Source organism: Athene cunicularia, assembly GCF_003259725.1.
Source record: "Athene cunicularia isolate RWA chromosome 6 unlocalized genomic scaffold, athCun1 chr6_part2, whole genome shotgun sequence".
Taxonomy (NCBI): Eukaryota; Metazoa; Chordata; class Aves; order Strigiformes; family Strigidae; genus Athene; species Athene cunicularia.
In genome coordinates this window covers 10,877,527-10,899,934 of record NW_020799106.1, presented here as the reverse complement: position 1 = coordinate 10,899,934, position 22,408 = coordinate 10,877,527, and the positions used below count along the sequence as shown (strand labels likewise).

Genomic DNA, 22,408 nt, shown 5'->3' with positions numbered 1-22,408 from the left:
TTCTTTTGGCCTCTATTCTTACACAAGGCTGAGGGCAATTAGACACTAGATTCAACAGATCTTGGAGGCAGATCAAGTGGTTTCTTTACAAGACTTCTACCTGGTGAAGGGTCAGTTTCTATCTCAGAAAAGCTTGCAGATATGGAAAGAGCAGCTTTCACCACCTCAGCATTTCTTGGCCCTAGCAGTCAAAAAATACTGAGAAAAGGAGCACCTCTGCACTGTCTGTAACCCACAAAATTCAAACAGTTAGGGTACTTGATAAAAATAGACAAAAAAAATCAACCAGATACTCAGAAACTACAAAGAGATTCTTAAGAAATGAAACCATGGCTGGCATGACACTGAAATGAAACTACAGCATAGTAACACGCTTGCTGTGTTTCTGCAGACAGTTTTACACAATCTTGAAGACTGGAATTGTATACAGTATATAATATACATATAACATTATACATAATATACAGAGAATATGTACTGAATCTGAATACAGAAACTGTACATGCTAACGAGGAGCTCTGGTTTATGCTGTCAGTGGATCTCAGTGCTCTCTATAGAGGTAAAACATATACAGGAGTTTGTTCCTGGTGCTACAGAGCCAAGATCCAGCATCTGAGCTACACACCAACATTGTGGGGGCTTACTCTGGGAGGGACAGTGCAACACAATGCTTCCTACAAAGTCTGTTTGCAATCCAAGTGTTACTGAAGATGGTAAAGAAATGACAAATTCAGAGCCAAGACAGGGCAGAGAATGGATAAAACAGAACCTTGTCTCAGATGTTTGTGGCTTTTTTTATCCTCTCTACATCCCTCATGTCTAGTCCACAGTACTTATCTGGGTGCTCCTGGCTCGTGTGCATTGCAGTTTTAAACATCAGTAATTTTAATGTTGACTTAGGGCCGAATTTGTACTTTTAAAATGCTTTGTTTTACAGTTCTCTATATTGCATAGAGCTGCAATGACAAACTAACACATCTCATTAAATAAGCAGAAGAAAATATTCCCATTAAGAAACTGTTTAAAAAATTTTACAGACATCAGTGCACAGGTAACAACAGAACACAACACTTCCAGCTACTGAAGTTATACCATTAAACTAGTTAACAACACCTTGTAATTGAACGAGCCCACAAAATGGTGTGCATGTGTATTTACACACACATCTAGTAGGTACAACCTGTGTCTACAGTTGTAAGAGACTGTGTGATCTCATCACTTACGTATGTCTCCCAATCCACTCCAGTATTTTCTTCAGTATTTTCTTATTTTTATGCTTTGCTTGTACACAGGATTCGGTCAATGAATACTCTTAAGTTTAACAACATCCATTAAATAGTGAACTATTCAGAAAGAATTTAAAGTAGTAAATACAAACCCTTTAATCAATGTGGTCTCACCTTTTGCTTTAGTAGATGCAAACCATCTCCACAAGCACCAGAATTAGTGAAACCAAGTGATGAGGTATTCATCTTTAAGAACTTGCTGACTTTGGTGTCAAAATAAATTCTAGATTAATTTTTTCCACAGTTGAGACACTGATAAAATTCTCAGTTCTGAGGAATTCTCTAAATGTTTAATGTCAAGGCACTGCAGCTGGGAACCAAAAGACGGCTGAATAGATTGTAGAGGTACTTTTACAAAGTGTAGGAACACAGTTATCTTGGAAATTCAACCAAATTTGACAGATGGGTAGAAATCAGCCAACAGCACACAGACAGGATCTTCTGTGCCTGCTCAAGGCTTTGGAAAATTTAGTGAAGAAAACAGCTGGAGTTAACTTGCTCAGTATGCAAGTCTATTTTTAGAATGAGAATGTTTCTTCCTCAGTAAGATTACTCACTACTACCCAAACGACTGCAATACATATCCAGTATAATTTTTTTATCCAATCTTTGTACTTAATCTCACCAACTCTGAAAATATCCAGCTTTCATTTTGTGGTAGATTCTCTCCTTGGGAAAACTAGACATCAAAGAATTAAACACTGTGGTCACACATCACTGAAGAATAACCAACATCCCAGTCCTGCGTCAGGATTGGCTCAACAACACTTTCCAGAAAAGCGAGAAAACCAACCTTTTTCAACATCTTGTTCTGTTTGTGGAAAAATTCCACTTTGATATCACCGCATACCGGCAAAGGTTGAGGGAATTCAAAGTACATATACTTGTCTTCACGTCTTGAGGGTCCTGAAGGGGAGGTGAATATCTTTACCTTTAGCTGGTACACCACAAACTGAGGATCTGCATGGCAAAACAAGAGTGTCACTTTGTAAGAAATGCTTTAAAGTGTCAAAAAGCACAATATTACTATCAGAACCACAACCATGAGCTATGATATTCTGAAAGCTACATAAATACCTACTATGGGTTAAGCTCCGCAGGGCATCAAACTTTGCTAGATGTTACTGGAAACAACCTAACAGATTTCTGCCCTTTGTAGCAATACTCTAAGGCAACCGTAGGGTTCCTAGAAAGCTGCTGTTTCTTTTTAGCATTCTAAGAACAACTATATGAAGTGACAACTTTTCACTTTTCTTTGCATACTGCCTCTCATCTCTACATTTATATGGATGTAACTGAAGGGTTTTATTCTCTTGTCTTCTTCAAATTGCAGAGTGGGCAGTCATGTCAGCACAAACCGATTTCTAGTCTTACACAAACAGAACTGTTATACAAACAAAAACAAGGACAAAATTTAACATTAATACACAAACCAACCAGAACCCACAGACTATACAGACACAGACCATAAGTTTGTCCTGTAAACCACCATCACCAAAGATTTATCAGCCACGGCATAACTTCCCAAACTAAATCTGCAGACACAACAGCTGAAATTATGAGGGTTTTTTGGTGCAGCCTAAGCAGATTTTCTTTGGAAATTGCCAGACACCAGCATGAAAGCCAGCAATATTAAATGAAACTTATTCAAAGAAATCTTTCTGCATTTGTTCCTGACTTCTCTGTTAGCATCAGATGCAGAGTGCTCTCTAGACAATACACACGGAACCATACCCTGCTGTAAAGTGCACAGCCACCCGAAAAACACCCCTGCTGAACTGTGGAAGCCCCTACTGAGCATACCCACATTGTCTTCTTGAATGGCCTAGCTATAAAACTACTACCTATCTCCCTCAAATCCTCAGAGCCATGAAATCCTATCATCCCTTCAATTCGCCTGAGAGGCACAACTCTGATCCCTCAGTGACTTTAAAACAGGAAAGATAACAAGGAAGTCACATTTAAAGTTACTCTGTGTTGGCAAAATTACTACCACCACAGTAGATAACACAACTGGAAAAATAAAACAGACTATTGGTTTCATATTCTGAAAAAATAATTGAAAACTCCACAGAAACATAAATATCGCAGTACACAAAGATTCTGAAGTTGATAGTTACTCTGTCTTCTCAGGTGCTTAGCAAAGCTTTTATCCCAACATCCTACTGTGAAAATAGCATGTTAACAGACAAACAAGTTAATGCTCATACGAACATTTCATACTTGTAGTTTGATTCCACAAGTAAAGCACAGTTTATCCAAATCATTAAATAAGTGGTAATTTGAAGAAATCTAACCTCCATACCTCTATACCCTAGAGGCAGAGGTTTTTTAGCAGAGGCTCCTCCCTTCCTCCTCCTCTTCTAAATACAGCTAGCCTGACAAGTTGCTAGATTGTTTCTTATGTGCATTACATGTTCAGGTATGGTGTTATGACAATATTAATAGTGCAATTTTAATCGAAGCCACAGGAGGCACTGGAATTAATTCCACTTTGCAGTAAACCCCATAGCAAAAACATTAGAAAGACTTTTTCCACTAACAAAAAATGAACACGCAGTTACTGCCCTGTAACGCAGTTCACAGAAGGACAGAAGTGAATCTGTATTTATACTTTAAAGTTTCAAGGAATCTGCTGTTCCTTACTAACACAGTGCATCAGCAAGCCAGATTGCTTACAGGTGTATTAATACTTTATAAGCCTCCATATAAAGAAAAGTTTATGCTAGCGTTAATTAGATATTTATCCAGTTGAACCTTATTTTTTTTTTAAACATCATGGGAAGAATGATGTTGCAGCATTTGAAGCCCACACACCATTAAGCAAATGTTTCCCCAAAATTGCTAAATTAAAATAAGGCTTTTCATACAAGTAAGGAAGAAATATCCAAATACATAGATATATTTGGCATCACTTATCTTCAAACCATTAAATACTTCTCAGTTTAAAACTGTAGTGAAACAACCATAGGAGACCTTCATGGATCTCAACTTACTACAGCTGGGAGGATGCTAGCAGATTGACCATACTACTCAGATTTTGGAACATAAAGTGTTTAAGAACGATCTTCTCCAAGATGTGAAGCTCTTCATGTCACGTAACATAACACTAGCCATCACATAATCAAACCTTAAGTTCAAAGGCCAATGCACTGGGGTGCTGGGTACTTACTGCAAGTTCCGCTGCTGAACATGGGAATTGTTTCAAACATCATCTTGTGAAACAGCAGTGCCACTGGTCTGTAATCCAGATGGTTCTTTAACAGGTAGCTATAGTAATACACGTAGCGTCTCTGACTGGGAATTGTCACTCCCTAAACAGAGGGAAAAACATCAAAAACCATCAAGACCATTTATTAGCATCACTAAGAGAGTCCCGCCCATTACCTCAGAATCAAAGACAAATAAACCATGAATTAAAAGGTAGCTGAAGCACCTGGAATAAACCAGTGTGATTTATGCTGAGTATACCTCAGCAGCAGCTACACTGGCAACCAGCACACAGAGCGAAGCACCTAAGCTGGCTGTACCTAGAAAGCAGGGGAGTGCTGCACTGCTTTCTACACTGCACAGAAACCCAGCCATACAGGTTTTCAATAGAGTATCTCGTGATGACCCTCAGTGATTTTTTTCACTGTGGACTATCCTGGGCACCTTAAGGACTAGCAAAGACATAGCCCTTCTCTGAACCATTCTGAGACAGCCTTTATATGCATACCCCTTTTCCCCAGACACGAGTCCACATCTCTTGTACTCATCCAGCAGTGTGTGTTTGTGTGCATTATCTAACACCAGGCCATTAATTACCAATCAGTCCACATCACAGAACAAGCAGGACGCTGGTTTTCCAGTTACTTCAGTAAGTGTTTCCAAACATCCATCTCAAGCAATGAGGCAAAGAACGCAGATTTTTGCATATCTTTAAAACAAACACCTCAGACACCCTGAGGGTCATGTAAAAGATGGTTTCATGCGGCTACTTTTTTTACAGGGTGGAGAGTGTCATATATTAAAAGCCAGAGGCACGTTGAACATACTCTAATTTTTAAGCACCAATACAGGAATTACATTTCAACAGCAGTTTAATTCATAAGATTCTAATTTTGTTTGCTAATATCACTGTACTCAAGACTAATGCTACCTTCTATTACATAATGTCTTTCTGAAATGTTTTCATAAAAACCAAAAGCAGAAAGTTTCATTAATACAAACCCAATATGGTAAATGAAGGACTTCTCAGTTGAATTACAGCTCTGAAGTAAACACTTGCTTTAAGAACATATAACCAAAGAACTTTTTTATTACTGATTTTTAATCAACTTAAAGTTTAAGTAAGGGAATAGTTTTAAAGGTCTTATAGATGATATTTTCAAGCAAAAGTGGTAAAAATGAAAAATAATTTAATTTCCTGGAAAATGCATTATGTGCTTTATAACAACCCATACTATACACTTCCAACAACATCAGTAAGTAAACTTTCATATTAAAATTAAATGTGAAATTGCAATAAACTGGAAATAAACAAAAGGGTTTCATATACAAGTCTATGAGCATTTTGGTCACAAAACCTAGAACACAGTATTTCTATAAACTGTTAGTTCTAATACCTGTTTCACCTTACAACAGCTATAAACTAAGAGTGTGCAGAGTACTTTACATTTAGTAATCATCTGTTTTGCACACATGAAAGTATTAGCTTTCTGCTAATAAAAAAATGTTGGTGTCTCCTTACCACTTAAGCTGTTTCAAAATTACAGAAAAGATTTTCCCCTACAGCGCTTGTACAATGACCTTCTTAAGTAGCCTTCTACACTGACCATGTTTTTGATTCAGATGTCATCTCAGTAGTTATCAGACCCACTTCTTAAGAGAGCTTTAAAGTTTCATTCCTGGGATCTGAGCTTCATGACTGAGAAAATTCCAGTCTCAGAACAAACCATCAGTAATTTGCCAACGCTGCCAATCAGAAGAAAACCATACAGGTAAGGGAAATGCATCCTTCTCTGCTCATAGCTTCTTCATGCCGTAAAGGATGTGCCCTGCAGAGAAAACCCAGCACACCTTATCAGGACAGCCAGGGCTGGGACCAAAACAAAGGGAACACAGCCACCTTCGCAGCTGTATAAAGTGATAGTCGATCTCAAAGCAAAACCAGTTCTCAGCCAAGAGGGCAGTTTTATCCCTCCAGGCAGATATTTTTTATTCCCCGGAGACACAGCCTTCACCCTGAGATCCAAAGAACCAGCCACACTGAAGCAGAACAGAAAGTTCTCCATTTTCCAAAGGTCTGATTTCAAAGCAAAACACTTTCATAACAAGCTAATATTCTGAGAGATGAAATCAACCCCTGCTTACTTTTACTCGAGAATAATAAAGAACAGGGAAGTAGTTTTTCTCCTTGAGGAGCTTACATTTCCCATCTATCACCATCATCATTTTTTAAATGGACATTAGATAAGCTTCTTCAGTCCCTATGCCAGAGCTTCACAGGGCACTGCTGAGCTGTATAGACATCACAAAAACTGTCAGGTGATGCTCCTAGTCCTCTTCTCAATGTAGCATAGGCACTCTTATGAAGAGCAAATGGTTTTGGAAGTAATATTCCCACATTCACTTTAATAGCATGCCCGACCATGAGCGTAAAGCTGCAGCCTCAGACTAGGCTTATGGCATCAGGTTTAGCAGAGGCTGTCACCTGAGTACGTCAAACAAGTCATCACAACTGACCAGCTCTGACACACCAGACATTGGATATCTACCCTGTTCAGAGTCATTCTGAGACTTCCTCGCACAAAATAATTGCTTCCCATTTCCTGTTCAGTTACACCACTATCAGTTCCTAAAAATATAACAGTATGATGGTCAAAGAACATTCCTGAATGGATCATTCCCAGCTCAAGCACTTGAATGGCTGTTTCCAGATGATACCTATCCACTGAGTAGACTATGCTTCCTTCCGAGTCTAATCCTCACCATAAAACCCTTCAAGGCAGAAGCAGGAATAAAGACTTTCTCCAGCTGTCAGAGTAGTATTTCAGTGTCCATCTTAAGGAAAAAACAGGTGATAAACTACCCATTTCAAACAGTGGAAGCAGCAGCTTTTTAGAATACTTTTTTAGGGTTTACTTTTCCTCTAGCTCTGAAAACAGGCTGGACAATTACAGTTCTTTATCTAATTTCAAAAAATCCTTGGTTCAAAGAGAAAATAGGAATCAGTCCAGTTCTACTACAGTGGTAGTGACTGACAGACACAACCATTTAGCCAATACTTTCTACATCTTTCTCTCCTTCTGAAAAAGTTCCCCCCACTATATAATGAGTTACAAAAGTCAAAGAGGCCACTTAGAGAGAAAAAAAAACAACAGCTTTTGGTCAATGACAGACTTTTAGACTGAGTTCTGCAGTGTCCTATTTCCCCACTACCTTTCCCAAGACAACAGTACATTAACAGGCTATCTAGCAACTGTCAGCCTCATCTACAACTCTCACTTAATGTTAAAGGCCTCTGCGAAGCTTCTTCTCCCATCAGGCACTTGGGTAAAGCTTGCTACAGAAGTACTCGAGGTTGTTCTCTTGACCAATTACTCATACTTCCTCTTGCAATCAGACTCACACTTCCTGCTGGCATGGACTAAACCCTCTTGAGAACGGCTTTGCCATGCACATTAATGGCAACAGCAATTCCGGCTATAGTATTCCAAGCAGCTATATACAAAGTGCATACCTTGTGCTTGCTTTAAATGGATAAAATTTGGTACCTAATTAAAGCCAGTTTTCCTTCATCATACTTATGTTGGTCCAACAACTAAAGTATTTTCTTGTCCCTAGGTGCAGAACAGATCTTTTGATGCCTCACTTAGAGTTCAGAAAGACAGCTATATAAAGGTGTGGTGAAGTGTCACACCAGAAAGCAGCACTTGACACAACACTAAAATATGGGCCACAAGGAAAGTAAAAGCTCCCAGAACCTGCACTGGAGTACCTGTTTATAAATACCACTTCAAGGATTATGTGAATCACATGCTGCCCACTGTCCACATAAAGATAACCATGCTCAAGTGGAGCTGGGTGGGGGAAAATCAACTCTTCCAGTAGAGACATCAAAACCAAAACAAAGTTGCTGGTTATAGGTAATATTTACACTGAAGCTAAACAAGGCTCTCACTATTCCTGTTTACTAAGTTCTCCATTACTTCAAACATGCCAGCAGTACCAGGGTGGTACTGATGAACACCTGACCTCACCCTCAACACACCAATATACTTCCCTCTTTTTGCAAAAGGGAAACTGAGGTGCAACATGCTTCACCATGTATTTGTGAAATTTTGTTATCTTCATATTTTATCTGGCTCTTTAGATAATCTTTATCAGCAGGAGTAATCTACACTGTTTATTCATCACACAGCTTATTCCTATTCACTATCATGCACTCTTACCAAAAGCCAAAGCTTTGATGGGAAACCTCGACACTGTCTCCACTCTAGTATTGCACCACAACTATCTTCTCAGTAGTGCATGGAATAACAGTTCCAACTTGTAAAGAGAGCAAACTAAGAAGTTATTTGCTTCTTCCAATGAATTAACAGCCAAATTCTAAAATTCCTTATGTGACACTTCTGCTCTCAAGAGCCTTCAAACATGAAGCTCTGCTTACTAGAGGTCTACAAACTGTGAAATTGATGCTTCATGAAAATGTTACAGGAACACAAGGAGCTCTGTACTTCAGCAGGCTGAAACTGGCCAGCTGGGATGATCTCCCTGGATTGCTCTACCAACATACACAAGGAAATGATGGAAGATGAGCAGGGAGGCTTACTGAAGTGACCCGGCAAGTCACACCTTATTATATTTGGAGAAGTTTTCAAATAATGAGGTTAAACTTCTGTTAACGAGGCATAACCATGCCAAAAAGGTCGAACATAAAGTCACTGCTAAATCTGTCTGTACCACTGACAAGGGTCTTAACAGAAAGCTCATGTAGCCATGAACATCATTTCTCTGAAATGAGATCCACCCATTTCTCCTCAGGAGAAATACAAGAAACTTGTACTGAGGGAAATGGCAGCACCTCATGAAGCAGGCTCTGCGGCAGCCAATGTCTGGGCTTAACTACCCTTTTGTTGAAAAGGAGCATCCAGCAATAGACTCTTTCAGTATACTTTTCCAGTAGGGATATTCAACTGTAACATGCAGTGTAGTGACTATGCATCTCCAAACACCAACACAGAAATTAAGAGAACCTGAGGAGATGAACTCATCCATTCAGTCAAAACAAGCTAGAATAATCCTCTTATTTGGGTTGAAAATGCTGAACAAGAAAGTTTACTGATCAACTGCCTGTTTGGTGCAACACAGCAGAATGCTATTTAAAAGGCTATTTAAAATAAACTGTCCAGATCTTCTTGAACAGAGATGGAAAAACTAGACTGTTTCAGTAGTGTGACTAATTGCTACTGCTGTTTAGGAAAGCTTTTTTCCATTTAGAACCACTGCACTGATCCAATAATGTGAAGGCTATATCAAACCAGGTATCACAACTGATGGAAAGTATTTCTTAAAGGTCTTGACTGTTCAAAATCACCACAAGCAGAAAAAGCATAAAATATACAGATAGAACAAAAGAGAAAATAGCTCACCTTCTTATCTCTGGTCCTTACTTCCCCATAGAAATCTAGGGCTTCTTGAGCCTTTAAGAACTTGCCTCGATGTAACAAATATGCACATATCATTACACCAGTTCGTCCCTTTCCAGCTTTACAGTGGATTGCTGCAACATGATTGTCATCTTCACTTAGCCATTGGTCAAGATCTTCACAGAAAGGTTTGATGAGCTCTAGCTGTGGTGGGTTATGGTCTTCAAAAGGGTACTGTGCAACTGCAATGGGAAGCAGTAATTTATCAAAATCTCAAAAGGAAATTATAGCAAACTCAACTAGACAGATCAATTTTGTGACAAGCATGGAAAAGATTAAATTTCTAAATAAAAACCCCTTATCTTACATAATTTTTTTTACTCCAATATTATTTCAGCATATTATATGCATTACAGACATTTCTCTAGTAATACATTAGCAAGCATCCTGCTGCATGTAGAGATTACTTCACACCACTACTGAAATGAGTGGCACAGACCGTATCTTACATCACAATTTTTCTAGAATTTAAAAGTGCATTGGCACAAAGAATAATCTTGTGAAAAGCGATTACTCCAGCCATAATTAGACTACCTGCTGAGAGAAACAGGGCCAGACCTCAGTCACTGAGCACATAATAGGGATTTTGCTGAAGAGTTCTGCGCACACTTGGGTCTACATTAGGAACAAACTCCCAGAATTTGCTAAAAGGAGTTTTGAAACAAAAACCTGCAATCTCCATTTTAAAAATGGAAAAAGAGAAATCTTACGTAAGGCACTTGCAATGGGTTTTAAAGTCAAATCACTGAATGAAGCTGTCCTTTTTCTTACATGGATATACACAAAACCCCACTTTTTTCCATAGAGAAATGGAAAGAATTTCAAACAAGCATGCATGAAATGAAAGAAGACTCAAGATAAAAGAATAAGCCATAGGCAGAGACATGCACGAAAACCTCTAACACGTCAGATAAGATGACAGACAATGCCATGCTGACTTGCAGAATTACATAGGGCTGTACTAGTTTCATCAGGAGAAGAGCATTTCACAAAGTGCACCCCAATTCTCTTATTAACAGACTTGGGATCTTATCATACAACTCTGGTTCACTTAAAAATTCTCAGCTAGAAGCACTATTTCCTTTTCTGGTGTAAAAAGAAATAAATTTCATTTTTTGGCAAGTGTTTGTATTCGTTTCCTAAGTACTACTTTCTTGTCACACACGCAAATGCTTCTTTTTATGAATCCCCAAGGCCTTAAAAAGCAGAAGTGAGGAATGAAGTTACAGAACTGCTAAATTACTGCAGTGCAAGTCTGAAGACTTTTGAAGGGATCTGCAAGGCCAGTTTATCCACTTGCAGTACAGACCTCCCACTTAATCTCCCAGAAGACCATACAGGGAAGCCCGATAAAGTGAATAATCTTTGCTAGAGAAGCAGCAAAGGTTAACAAACATGAACAAACACTAATGAATTCCTCCACATGGAAGACCTGAAGACTCCTCAAATGATCGTTTCATGTGAACTTTGAGATGTCACTTTTTTGCAGCATTTGTGAATGGAGAAATTTATTTAGAAACCCCTAAGAAGCTGTTAGGAGATGCTGTGAATTTGTACGACTTTGAGTCCATCTTAACTACATCCAGTCAAGTTCCTGTGAAAAGGAGAGAAAAAGTAGTCCTGACTGAACAGTCTGAAAAATCCCAAGTAGTAACAACATTCTGAAGATGCTCTCCATGATTTGGGATCAAAGGCAAACCTTGCGGTATTTTCTTCAAAGATGGAATGAACAGCAGATGAAATGGGTGCCCTGTGATGGTGTCCACACTTTAAGAGTCCAAAAGCAACCTTAGGAAACATTAAGCTGCACAATCTTGAGCAGGTCCTTGAGAGGGTGCAGATACTCCATGGATTTTGGTTCCTAACACTGGAATATACAGCATGGAGAACAGTTCTGATTACTCTCTCCAAGCTCCTCCTAGAGGTTGCAAGAAAAATCCCATAGCACATAAAGGAGCAAATAAATTTTAAAAAGCAGGCTGTGGCAAAGCAGAAGGCAATTTCCAGCATGGAAGTACTTCAGAGACAGCAAAAACCCTAGACGGAAAGTTGGCATCCAAAGAAGATGAAGAGCTTTCAGTGTTTGGTTTTGAATTTGATGCAGAAACATCCAAGCTGAATAATGAACTACCATGGTGTTTCACGCAAGTGTAACAAATAAGAAGTGTCCTTGGAAATTAATTAACTTCAGAATATTTTATAGTAGAACTATTGTTCCTCTGCTAAGGGAAGTCCTGAGTCACCAATTTGGTTATCTAAGGTAACTGATTCAGGGATGAAAAGAAAAAAAATGCAACATGCAGCTCCCTACAACTGTGTTGTCTTATGCAGAGGAGCTGTAAAAGGTGCCGTCACAAACAACATTTTGGGCTGGGATTGACAGTGAAGGGATCTGAGCACCCCCGTAACAAAAAGCATAAATTAAAGCAAGCATATGTTCTGGACATATTAAGAAGCACATCCTTTTCATTTATGCCTTTTCTCCTCTTACCCAAAGTACTGCTCAAGCAGATCTTAAAATACTTTTTTCTGGATGGTGTGTATTGAGTGAGGTTTCAGGACACAGTCATTCAACTTCATAAGAGCAAGTCAGAAGTGAAGATGACTTCAACATGACAATTTCAGTCCTTCTATATTCAGACATTAAAGCAGCCAATTACATTTTGGTCATATCCTAAACATTCTCTTTACAACTAGAAGGATGGTTTAAATAATAATAAAAAAAAGCAGCTGAGCCCTTGATATGATGTAGTATTAGCCAGTAAGGCCAAAATGTACTGATCTCCTACAATTAGGTACACACAAGTGCTCCTTACCTACCCAGCAGCCATTCTAAAGCGTTGTATGAAGAGGAACTACAAGCTCTACTACTATGCACAGAGATGTTCCTCTGCATAAAGAATAAAGGTAAATCTGTATTTATTTATTGCCTGGGGAGTTAATGCTGACAAAACAAGTACGTCAGTTTCCACTCACCAAGGGTCTGATCAAAACGAGCCCCTAAAAAGTTTCCCTGCTGGTTCTGACAGCTCTGCGAAGCGTCTAAGAACCTACTCATCTCATAGGCATCACATGGGAATTAATTTTTTTTTTTTTTTTTTTTGTAAAGCAACTGAAGGTTTGTTTCAGATCTTCAAGAAGTTGTTTAATATGAATAGTGATAGTGGCTTATGTGTTCCCCATTCTTATTCTAAGTGATGCTTCTGCATAAAACCCAGACTTCTCTAAGCTTCACATCTAAATTTTACAATAAGCTTGCACAATGAATCAAACAGGCACTTCTTTATAACCTATTCTGCAAAAATTTCTGCAACAGTAGACTTCTGATTGCCTTTTCCGATCCTTCATCTAGTTGTCAGAAACATACTTTTTTGAAAGCAGTAAGAATATAGCAAGTTTCTCCACTGACTCAAAGCAATTCAATACCATTCCTTGTGCCCAAATCTCCTACTTTACTATTCATCAGCTCCTCCTTTATACCTTCATTCAGAAACACTGAAGTTTAAAGAGAACACATTCTAGACAGTAAAAACATACCTCTGCAGTTAAATTTGGCGGTGTCATAATGTCTTTCAGCACATCTAAAAAAGAAAAATAGACAAGAGTTCAAGACAAGTCTCTAAGGAACTCCCAACATCTGTCACACCCTGGAACATACAAATGAACATACGGGAAAATCACGTATACCCATCACCTTTACGATTTAAAACTATACCTAGAGGTTAAATATAGAAAAACTGTTTTGTTGCAGACCTATAGAGTTGCTCACTAAAATATCAGTTATTTTACTGAAGAACAATTATTTACCCTAATTGTTGTCCATATGTTTTAGCCAGCGTGACTCTCGAGACATTCATGCAAGTAATGCAATACACTATTAAACACTGTAGTATTAACAGTTCAGCCACTTTATGCTCCCACAAAGAGTAGATGGCTATGACCTTCATCCAATTGACTCTGAACTCAAAACGCAGTCAAGATGCCTCAATGGCAACATCGGTGCTAGGGGTGACGTGGATCACAAGAACACTTCAAGGACCCTTGGCTAGTGCCACCTAAGCAAACATTCCTCCTCCAGTTACAGTACCACAAGATCACCACAGGCAACTGAAAGCACCCCTGAATATTATAATGGAGATCACTTGTATCAAGCAGAGACTGTGATACTGCTCTCCAACTTGGCATTTGTTTTTGAAATCAAGTGACTAAAAAAAAAAAAAAAAAAAAAAAAAAAAAAAAAAAAAAAAAAAAAAAGCAGCCCATCAACCAGTTTTCCCCTCACAGATCCTGGAGGGTCTAAAGACTCTGGAGTTGCATCAATGTCTATCTCATCACTCCAAGATACCCACTCTAGCAAGCTAGTAAGCACTGCAAACCACACTGCATTAGTCTTTCAGGATGACTGGCCTAGGGACAAACATCAGTAACCAGATATAAACAATTTAATCAGTAGGGCTCTAATACAGCCAAAATAGCATGCTCTAAGGGAGTGAGCTAGATCAGATGTTGAGGGTAAGGGGAAAGAAGGCAAGAAGTGGATGCCCTCCATAATTTTCCACAGAGCTGCTCTCTGCAGCAAAAATGATGAAACCCTACACGATGCAAGTGAACATGCAGATGAGAAAGAAAAATGAGAACAATCCTGCCTTGAAACACCAGGACTCCAGGTTGAAGCACAATGATTGGGAGTCATTTCAGTAGACAAAACATCTAGATCTTCTGAGTATAGCCTGTACTCTTCATAGGGTTCAAACCCACACCAGTTTCAGGACTGGTATGAACTTATCTTTCCTTAATAGGTATGACTGCAGCCTTTGGAGCCATATGGAGCTTGCTTAACACTTGCAGACACACGAACTTTTAGGCTCTGACTTGTATGACTGTTGCACGTAACTAGAGCCTTGCATATGCTGCACTGAGCTTTGTCCACCAGACTCAAAGACCAGGGACAGAGGCATGTCTGCTGGGGTTGCACATGCACACAGAGCTTCCCTTTCCCTGAATTCCAGAGCCTTCTCGACTCTGGTCTCTGCTAGAGAAAAGTCTGGCAGTTTTTACAGCTCTGATCACATTGCTGACACCTTCTCTGGGTCAGAAGTGATACAGAGCAAGTTAAGCTGGCAGATGGGACTCAAAATAACATTATCTGCACTCGAGCCTTTGAGAAGAAAGGTTAGACGCAGTATGTACACCCAAGATGGAGTCAGCATGCCTGGAGGAGCCATCAGCCATGCTGGGCAGAGCCTGTTACAAGCTAGTCAAAAATCTAAACTTTGGAAGTTGAGCCTGCTAGGAAGCAAAGCAGTTAACACAAAGCATCTTATCCAAGAAAGTTTCCTTCTTCCTTTAAAAGAAAAACCCAGTTCAGAGGAGTAGTACGAGATGAAAGTCTTCAAAACATAGAAGAAATCCAACATGGGCAAAAAAAAAGCCTTTGAATTTAAGTTTGAGAGAATATCAAGTAGAATACCATAAGGGATAAAAAAATAGCTTTGCTGATACCAAAGATAGAAATGGAGCACAGAACATAGCCATGTCACTGTTAATGCCCTCTTATGGGAGCTGAACACCACAAATGCAGAGATCCAGACACAACTGCTCAAAATATACTCCCATTTCATTACACAAAGCACGTGTATCTGCAAAAGGGATCCCACTGACACACACTCTAGGGGATGCTTCCGTTGCTTAACATTTTAAATGCCTTTTTTTTTTTTTTTAAGCACTATCAGACCTGTAATGCAGTCAGATCTCCAGATGAAACATGAACTTTTTTTTGTATTTTGGGGGTGGGGAGTGGGTTGTCATGGTTCTTATAATCCTCCTTATGATTAAAGTGAGTTTAAAAGCAACCCAGATCTAAAGTGTTGCCAGCCAGGCACCTTTCTGATCACAACCATGGTCCCACTGACTACAGAACTACAAGCTACTGAAAAGATGGCAGTCTATGCCAAAGTCCAGCCCCACATACATACAGAAAGTATGCACATAAAAATCCACATAGTTAAAGAAAGGAGCTGTAATGAACAATCTGCCTGTAGGACAGTTAAAAGAAATAAACTGGGGAAGATGGAGATTATTACAATAGGGGAGGCAACAATTTGGGAGTATGTGAAGTTAAAAGATGAAAGTAGAAGAACATGTTAAAGAATAGTGAAGAAATAGCAAAGGGTTAAAGGAAGACCATGAGAAAACCAACACAAACAAGAAACAAAATGAAACTGATTGCTCAAACATTCACTGGGAAGTAAAAAAGCCAAGATGCAAGGATGAGGCATAATTGATGCCATTTAAGGATCAGTACACAGAAATCTGTCTATATTTTTTTAAATAAACCTGGCCAATACACACATTATCAACTTCATATAACAGCTACCTTAAGGAAACTCAAACCCCATGACAGTGTTTGAAATAATTCTGAACATAATCACGTAACTCCTTTGAACTCCCACCTCCTTTTTTTTTTTTTAAACACAGACAATAAATTGATTATTTACAAAGTACCAGCTTAATCTAAAGGCTGTTCTCCAAAATACCTGAAGGCTGCAATTTCATCCCATCTCACGACCAAACACTGCAACAATTTACCTAATGGCATTTATGTACTTAACATGTATACATTTTGTCCACATAGATGTAACCTTGCCTCTCTAGCCAGAGGTACACAGCTTAAAACCTATGCTTTCCAAGTTTTTCAGTAATCACCTGAATCTTCATTTGCAAGTGATTCATGTTTTTGGGAAGAAGAAAATCCATGTGCTTTAAAAGGATGTTTTATTCTGCAAAAATTTTCATCTGAGGGAGAATATAGTAATTTTAGGAAGTTTCACTTGTGATTGTTTCGTAGTTAGCAACAAGGAAAATCAATGGGGCGGTTCTTGCACCAAAAACTGTAAAGTTAAATATTTTCTATGAAGAACTGGAAGACAAAAGCCTTTGTCACACCTGGACTAGTTCTTTTTACAGTTGAACACTCATGTCTCAGCAACCTGTATGTCAAAAGCATGTGTCTCATCACAGCTCTCCTGACTTAAAAACTTTGAAGTTGTTCCTGAGTGGGGTTGGGGGATTGGTTTTCACTTTTCTCTAAGGTAAAATGAGATCGCTAGCATATAGGAAAGTGGAAGCTTCTCAAACACCACCTCCCTGTGGAGCTACATGCAAAGATGCACAGAAGTCTTACTAAACTCTTACTTTCTGAACAAGCCTAGAAGTTTACACACAGCAACCTATTGTTTTTACCTGTCACCTCTCCAGCCAATTCAAAACAACAAGATCAGTATCAGGCAGCTCAGCAAACCCTGATCTTGTAAGTGATAGCAGAGCCACACTTCACAGAAGCTGAGAGCTGAACTCATCCCCAAGAAGCAGGAAGAAATTAAGTTGTATTTGTCCTGTTCTGCTTTGCTCCCCAAACCAAGCAGAAGCTGTCAGAAAACTTCAGGGGGTTCTAATAAAACCACAGTAGTTAGATTTTAGACGATACAGATCTCTAACACTGAAATCCAGAAGACTACAAAGGAAGTTACCTCTTTAAGACCTGCACCTATACACAGAAGGAGCTACCAGCTATTCTAGGAAGCACTGTCCTTTCTGCCCGTAAGTGCCACCAAGACAGCCGTTATTAAAAGGCTAACATTCTGGAGAGCTTCTAAGCTGGAGAAAATAATTTTGCTACCGAAGTGTACAAAAGGTGTCCACTGAGTGTATTTGAAAGCGTAGTTTATTTACATATCTTTTTCTGTCCCATCCTATCTCAGGCTTTACAGACAACTTCAATAACCAGTATACAATTTCTCAGCTTCTAGTATCACCTCGCTTCCAACATCAGGAAGCAGAGTTGTTTGATCCTTCAACTAGAGGCATATTTGAACACTTATTTTTAATGACCAATAGATTACCAGGTAATGCATTTCCTGGATTTCCATACTACAGTATTTTTTTCCATTGATTGCAGATATTTAGAAACATATTCATTAAAAAATTAAAGCCTTAACAGCTCAGAGAATCAATAAATCTTCAACATACATTTCTGGGAAAAGGTGAGGGGTAGGAAAACCATGACCTACTTTCAACATCAGCTAACATCACCAAATCATTTATACAAATGAAATTAGCCTAAGCTAACATAGAAAGATGATCAAGAAACAACAACAACAAAAAAATCCCTTCTGTAACAAGAACAGCTTTCTGCATAACTAAATTTTCAGAGGAAAACATTACACTTAACAAAAGTGAGAAGCCATCACATTACCAATTCCTTCAATAGCTTTTTCAAAGTAATAAACAGGGACACTGAAGAAGACTGAGGAAACAAACAGAACCTGGGTACCAATACAGTTTGATAAAAAAAAAGAACACAGGAAAATACTCATTTGGCAATTTCTTCACTGCAGACATTAATACATTAACAGAAAGCCTGCTGTGAATTACTTTTCACTTTTTAATCACATGGTACAAGCTCCAGATGGGCTAGATGCCAAGTCATTTAAAAGCGTTCAAGTAATATGAATACACACCAGCATTTCATTTAACCTCACTCAGCTCCACTAAATGAAGTAACAGTGCTCTCAATCAGGCTTAATTGTTTTAAGAAATGTGCAAAACATCTCTAGCTCTGCTTCAGTACAGCAACAAGCCACTTTCACTCATAAGCTATTTTTAGAACTCATTATTTTGGAAAATACATCTATAAGAGCATACTTACAGATTGTATATCTTGTAATGGTTTTTATGCTTTGAATCCAAAAACCTTAAGTAGAAAAAAAAGAGGCATGTATTAATATACATTGCAATAACGGTGACCTTAGTTTGCAGCATTGTTAAAGCACCATTCAGCACGTGCAGTTCTGCATTCCAAGTCCCAGCTGGCCCTGCAGTGCTTCAAAGTCAAGGAGGCAGCATGTTGCAAACCTCATTCGCACAAATAATCCAGCAGTATGAATAAGACTACTTAGGCAACTGAGAAGACCAAGATTTGACCTGCAACTAAAATATATGTTGTATGGATCAATCTGCACTGATTTCTAAGACACACCTGCATATCAATATATTAAGATGAGAAAGGTTTATTTTTAAAGCAGAAAGCACTGATTACACAAGGTATCGGTAAACACTTCCAATTTAATCATCTATGCAAAATAATTTGCCATGGTGGTATTTTCAATCCAAAAAAATGCAGTTAAAATAACTTTCAAATTCCAGTTAGAGCAGCCAGAATCATTTAATACCAGGTTTTTTAAATGGCCATTATTTCCCACTGAAGTCTGAGGACAGCGCCCAGTGATATTCCGGGTTCAGAAAGAAGGAGAAAGACCACTATACTTTTTCACACTCATTTCATTTTCATGCTCACTTTGTAACAAAAACTTCCCATACAAGCCTTGGAGAGCCAAATTGCAAACATGATTCATCAAAATTGCCATGATTATATATGATGTGTCACCTGGCAATGTTCAAGAAGAAATAACATACAAATGTTTACACTTAACATCATCAACAGTGTGTATCTGCACATCAGCCAGAAGGAATTTAATTAGCCATGACAGAACATGCTGTTCAAATTGGAAAGAAACACTAGCTGCTAAAATCCTGGAAAGCTCAAGCAAAAACAAGCTCTGGTTATCAGTCATAATATTCCAGAAGAACCTAGAAGAACTCTGTGGTTAAACTGATGCGTTAAAGTAAGAACAGATGTGAACACTCCTCATGCAGCATTGAGTATGAGATTCCAATTTAATTGACAAAAATATTTCATGACTCCCACTGGCGCCCCTGTTGGCAGACTTTGAGAGATTAAGGAAGATGGTGGACATGGCGATTTCTTTCAGATGTCCCCACTCGTTTAAAACACCCTGGAGAGCAAGGAGAGCTGACTCCACTTTCACCAGTAAAATCCATAATGCCAAGTGTGAGCTTTCATGCAAGTATTTTTCTAAGGACAAAATTCCATCCAAAACCTCTCAAAAGTGTCAGTCACGGGAGACAGCCAGCAGTCCAGGTTGTACTTCTCATACAGTACTAGCATCAAATTTGTCAGGATGCCAGCTATTCAGAAACAGCCCACTGGCATATCCTGGCTCAATACCAATTGCTCTGGAGCTCAAACACGTTGAATTTCCGCATAAAAAGCTCTTGGAGAAAAATTCCACAATAACAAGATGACAGGAGCAGATGAGGACCTGCTGACTGCAACATGCAGAATGCTGCATGATCAAATTTTGTGCATTATCCTCACTTAAAAATATGGGGCAAACACCACGCTACCTTGGCATCCAGCTCCCTACAGCCACTTAATTTATCTCTCTGTATCTGCATTTGGTTGATTACACTTTTAGATGACTGCTACTCCTTCTGATCAGAGTGTTTATGGACAGCGTAATAATTACGTAGTAATTCCCTTTCAGAAGTCTAATGTACACATATCTACATACTTAACCAGTAAAATACATTTTCCTTCATACAGAAGCAACTGAAATCAATGTAGTGAATGGAAGAGGGCCATCAAAGACTACTGCCTATTATTATTTATTTGGATTATTCCCATGTCATTTATGCCAAACCCAGACTTCGCCCCTATACTACGATTTTCAACAGTGGAAACCATCAGCAGCCACATATTTCACACAGCAATTACAATACCCACATCAGCTTCATGAAAAGGTGGCTCTGACTGCTGGTAAAGAGATGGCTAGATAGTTTGTGGGACAGCCCGTAACTGTCCCAAAAGGACAGCAAAAGCTTTTTCTTGTGTGCAAGCTGTGTGCAATAATATGATTAGAAAACACAACTTCACACCTCTGTTAACAATTCTAGCAGACACATACACATTCTGTGAGAGTATTTACAGATTGCTGTGCTGAACCTCACTGATAGGACCAGCTCTGGAAAAGTGACCTCACTACCACGTGACAGAAGTTCGCTTCTGCAAGCCTGGTCAAACCCAGCCTCTGACATTTTCAGTACTATTCATGGATAGTGAGCTTCGTCATGACGGTTAAATATGCAAAAATCAAACCCCTTTGAACTCATCTGAAGCTAACTGCAGCTGCACAGGGAAGCTGCTGCCTCCAGACAACCAATTCTCAGATGAGGGTTACAATTCCTCCCCGTGTGGGAACCAAGAAGCTGTCTCAAGTTATTTCTGTACAAACCTGGATGCAAATAATTACCAGTGAAATTCAACACTAATTCTGGCTGCCAATAATTATGAGAAACTTTCTGTGGCACCTCAAACCTGTGAGCACCACCTTCTTGCCTTAACTTCACTGCATAACCATGTCCCTTACTGCATTATCTCCCATTCCCCAAACATCAAGTCTCTTGGAGAGCTACTGAACTTAAGACCTCAAATGCATCATGCATGACTTAAAAGGATCCTAAAAACAACTAACATTTGGCAGCTTCTGACAAGTATTTAGTTTTTAATGCAACCTCTCACACTACATTCTCCAGGTAAGGTGTTGACTAAACAAATTTCAAGGATGTTCCTACAACACTAACTGCACCTTCCACAGTTGCATCCAGCAGTTAAAAGTAGACAACTTTATTTGATGTTAAAAATGAGAACCTACATACAGGATTTTTTTTTAAATGTGCTATAAAGCATCACCAGTAAAAATGAATTTTACTTGATTTTTCTCCTCATCCACAATTATTGAACACAGCCAGATGTAAAAGCCTTTATCTAAAGTAACCTATATTTACTACTATAAATCAAAATTAATCACTTCATTTATCAACTGAAGAAAGGATATGGGCAAACATACTCTGGAATGCCATGAGATATCTGATGAAACTCTCAACACCATGAAGAGGCATAGATAGAAGACAGACATCCTTCTAAAAGCAAGAACCTCCTTTTACTCCAACATCATTCACTGAAGTAATTTTTTCACACTAAAAAGCAGATGCATTTGAGATCAACCCAGAACAGCAGCCTGGCCCAAGATTCTTGAAAATACAAATTTTGTTGTTTCAGACATTTTTCAGGAAAGCTAATATAGCAACATCTACAGGACGCAATAATCTTGTCATTTCTACAAGTCAGAACACACATCCTTAGCAGAAGATAAGTGAGTGCAGAAAACGATACTTAAGATTTACAAGAATAAAAGTTAAAGAAAAATAAAGCCTTACCTTACTACATCATCAATGTTGTTCCGGTATACTCCTTCAAGCCTCTCTGCAGGAAAACCCATAGCAATTATGTTTGGATAAATATCTGAATATGCAAGTTATGGAAACACTTGTAAAGCATGTGAAATTTCTTTAACAGCATTAACTGGACATTAATCAAATGTTTAACTGTATCAAAGTCAGTGCAACAACTCAGACCAACTCCCACAAGCAAACAATTCAGTTTTATATATACAGTCATAAAGGATCTTTTCCAAAAAAAGCTGAGAAAAAGGTTGGGGGGGGGGGGGA

At 38.7% G+C, this 22,408-nt stretch overlaps 1 protein-coding gene across 1 annotated transcript in view; it reads right to left on the bottom strand.

The window, feature by feature from the left end:
* The window catches only part of PTEN (phosphatase and tensin homolog), a 33,022-nt gene extending 10,802 nt beyond the window's left edge, over window positions 1-22,220 (bottom strand). Inside the window, exons 1-6 of the mRNA XM_026851888.1 lie at window positions 22,118-22,220; window positions 18,687-18,731; window positions 13,517-13,560; window positions 9,923-10,161; window positions 4,459-4,600; window positions 2,080-2,246 (exon numbers count right to left, since the gene is read on the bottom strand). Of these exons, the coding sequence (XP_026707689.1) occupies window positions 2,080-2,246; window positions 4,459-4,600; window positions 9,923-10,161; window positions 13,517-13,560; window positions 18,687-18,731; window positions 22,118-22,179 (699 nt within the window). The 5' untranslated portion in view covers window positions 22,180-22,220. The remainder of the gene's footprint in view (window positions 1-2,079; window positions 2,247-4,458; window positions 4,601-9,922; window positions 10,162-13,516; window positions 13,561-18,686; window positions 18,732-22,117) is intronic.
* Between the last annotated feature and the right edge of the window lie 188 nt (window positions 22,221-22,408).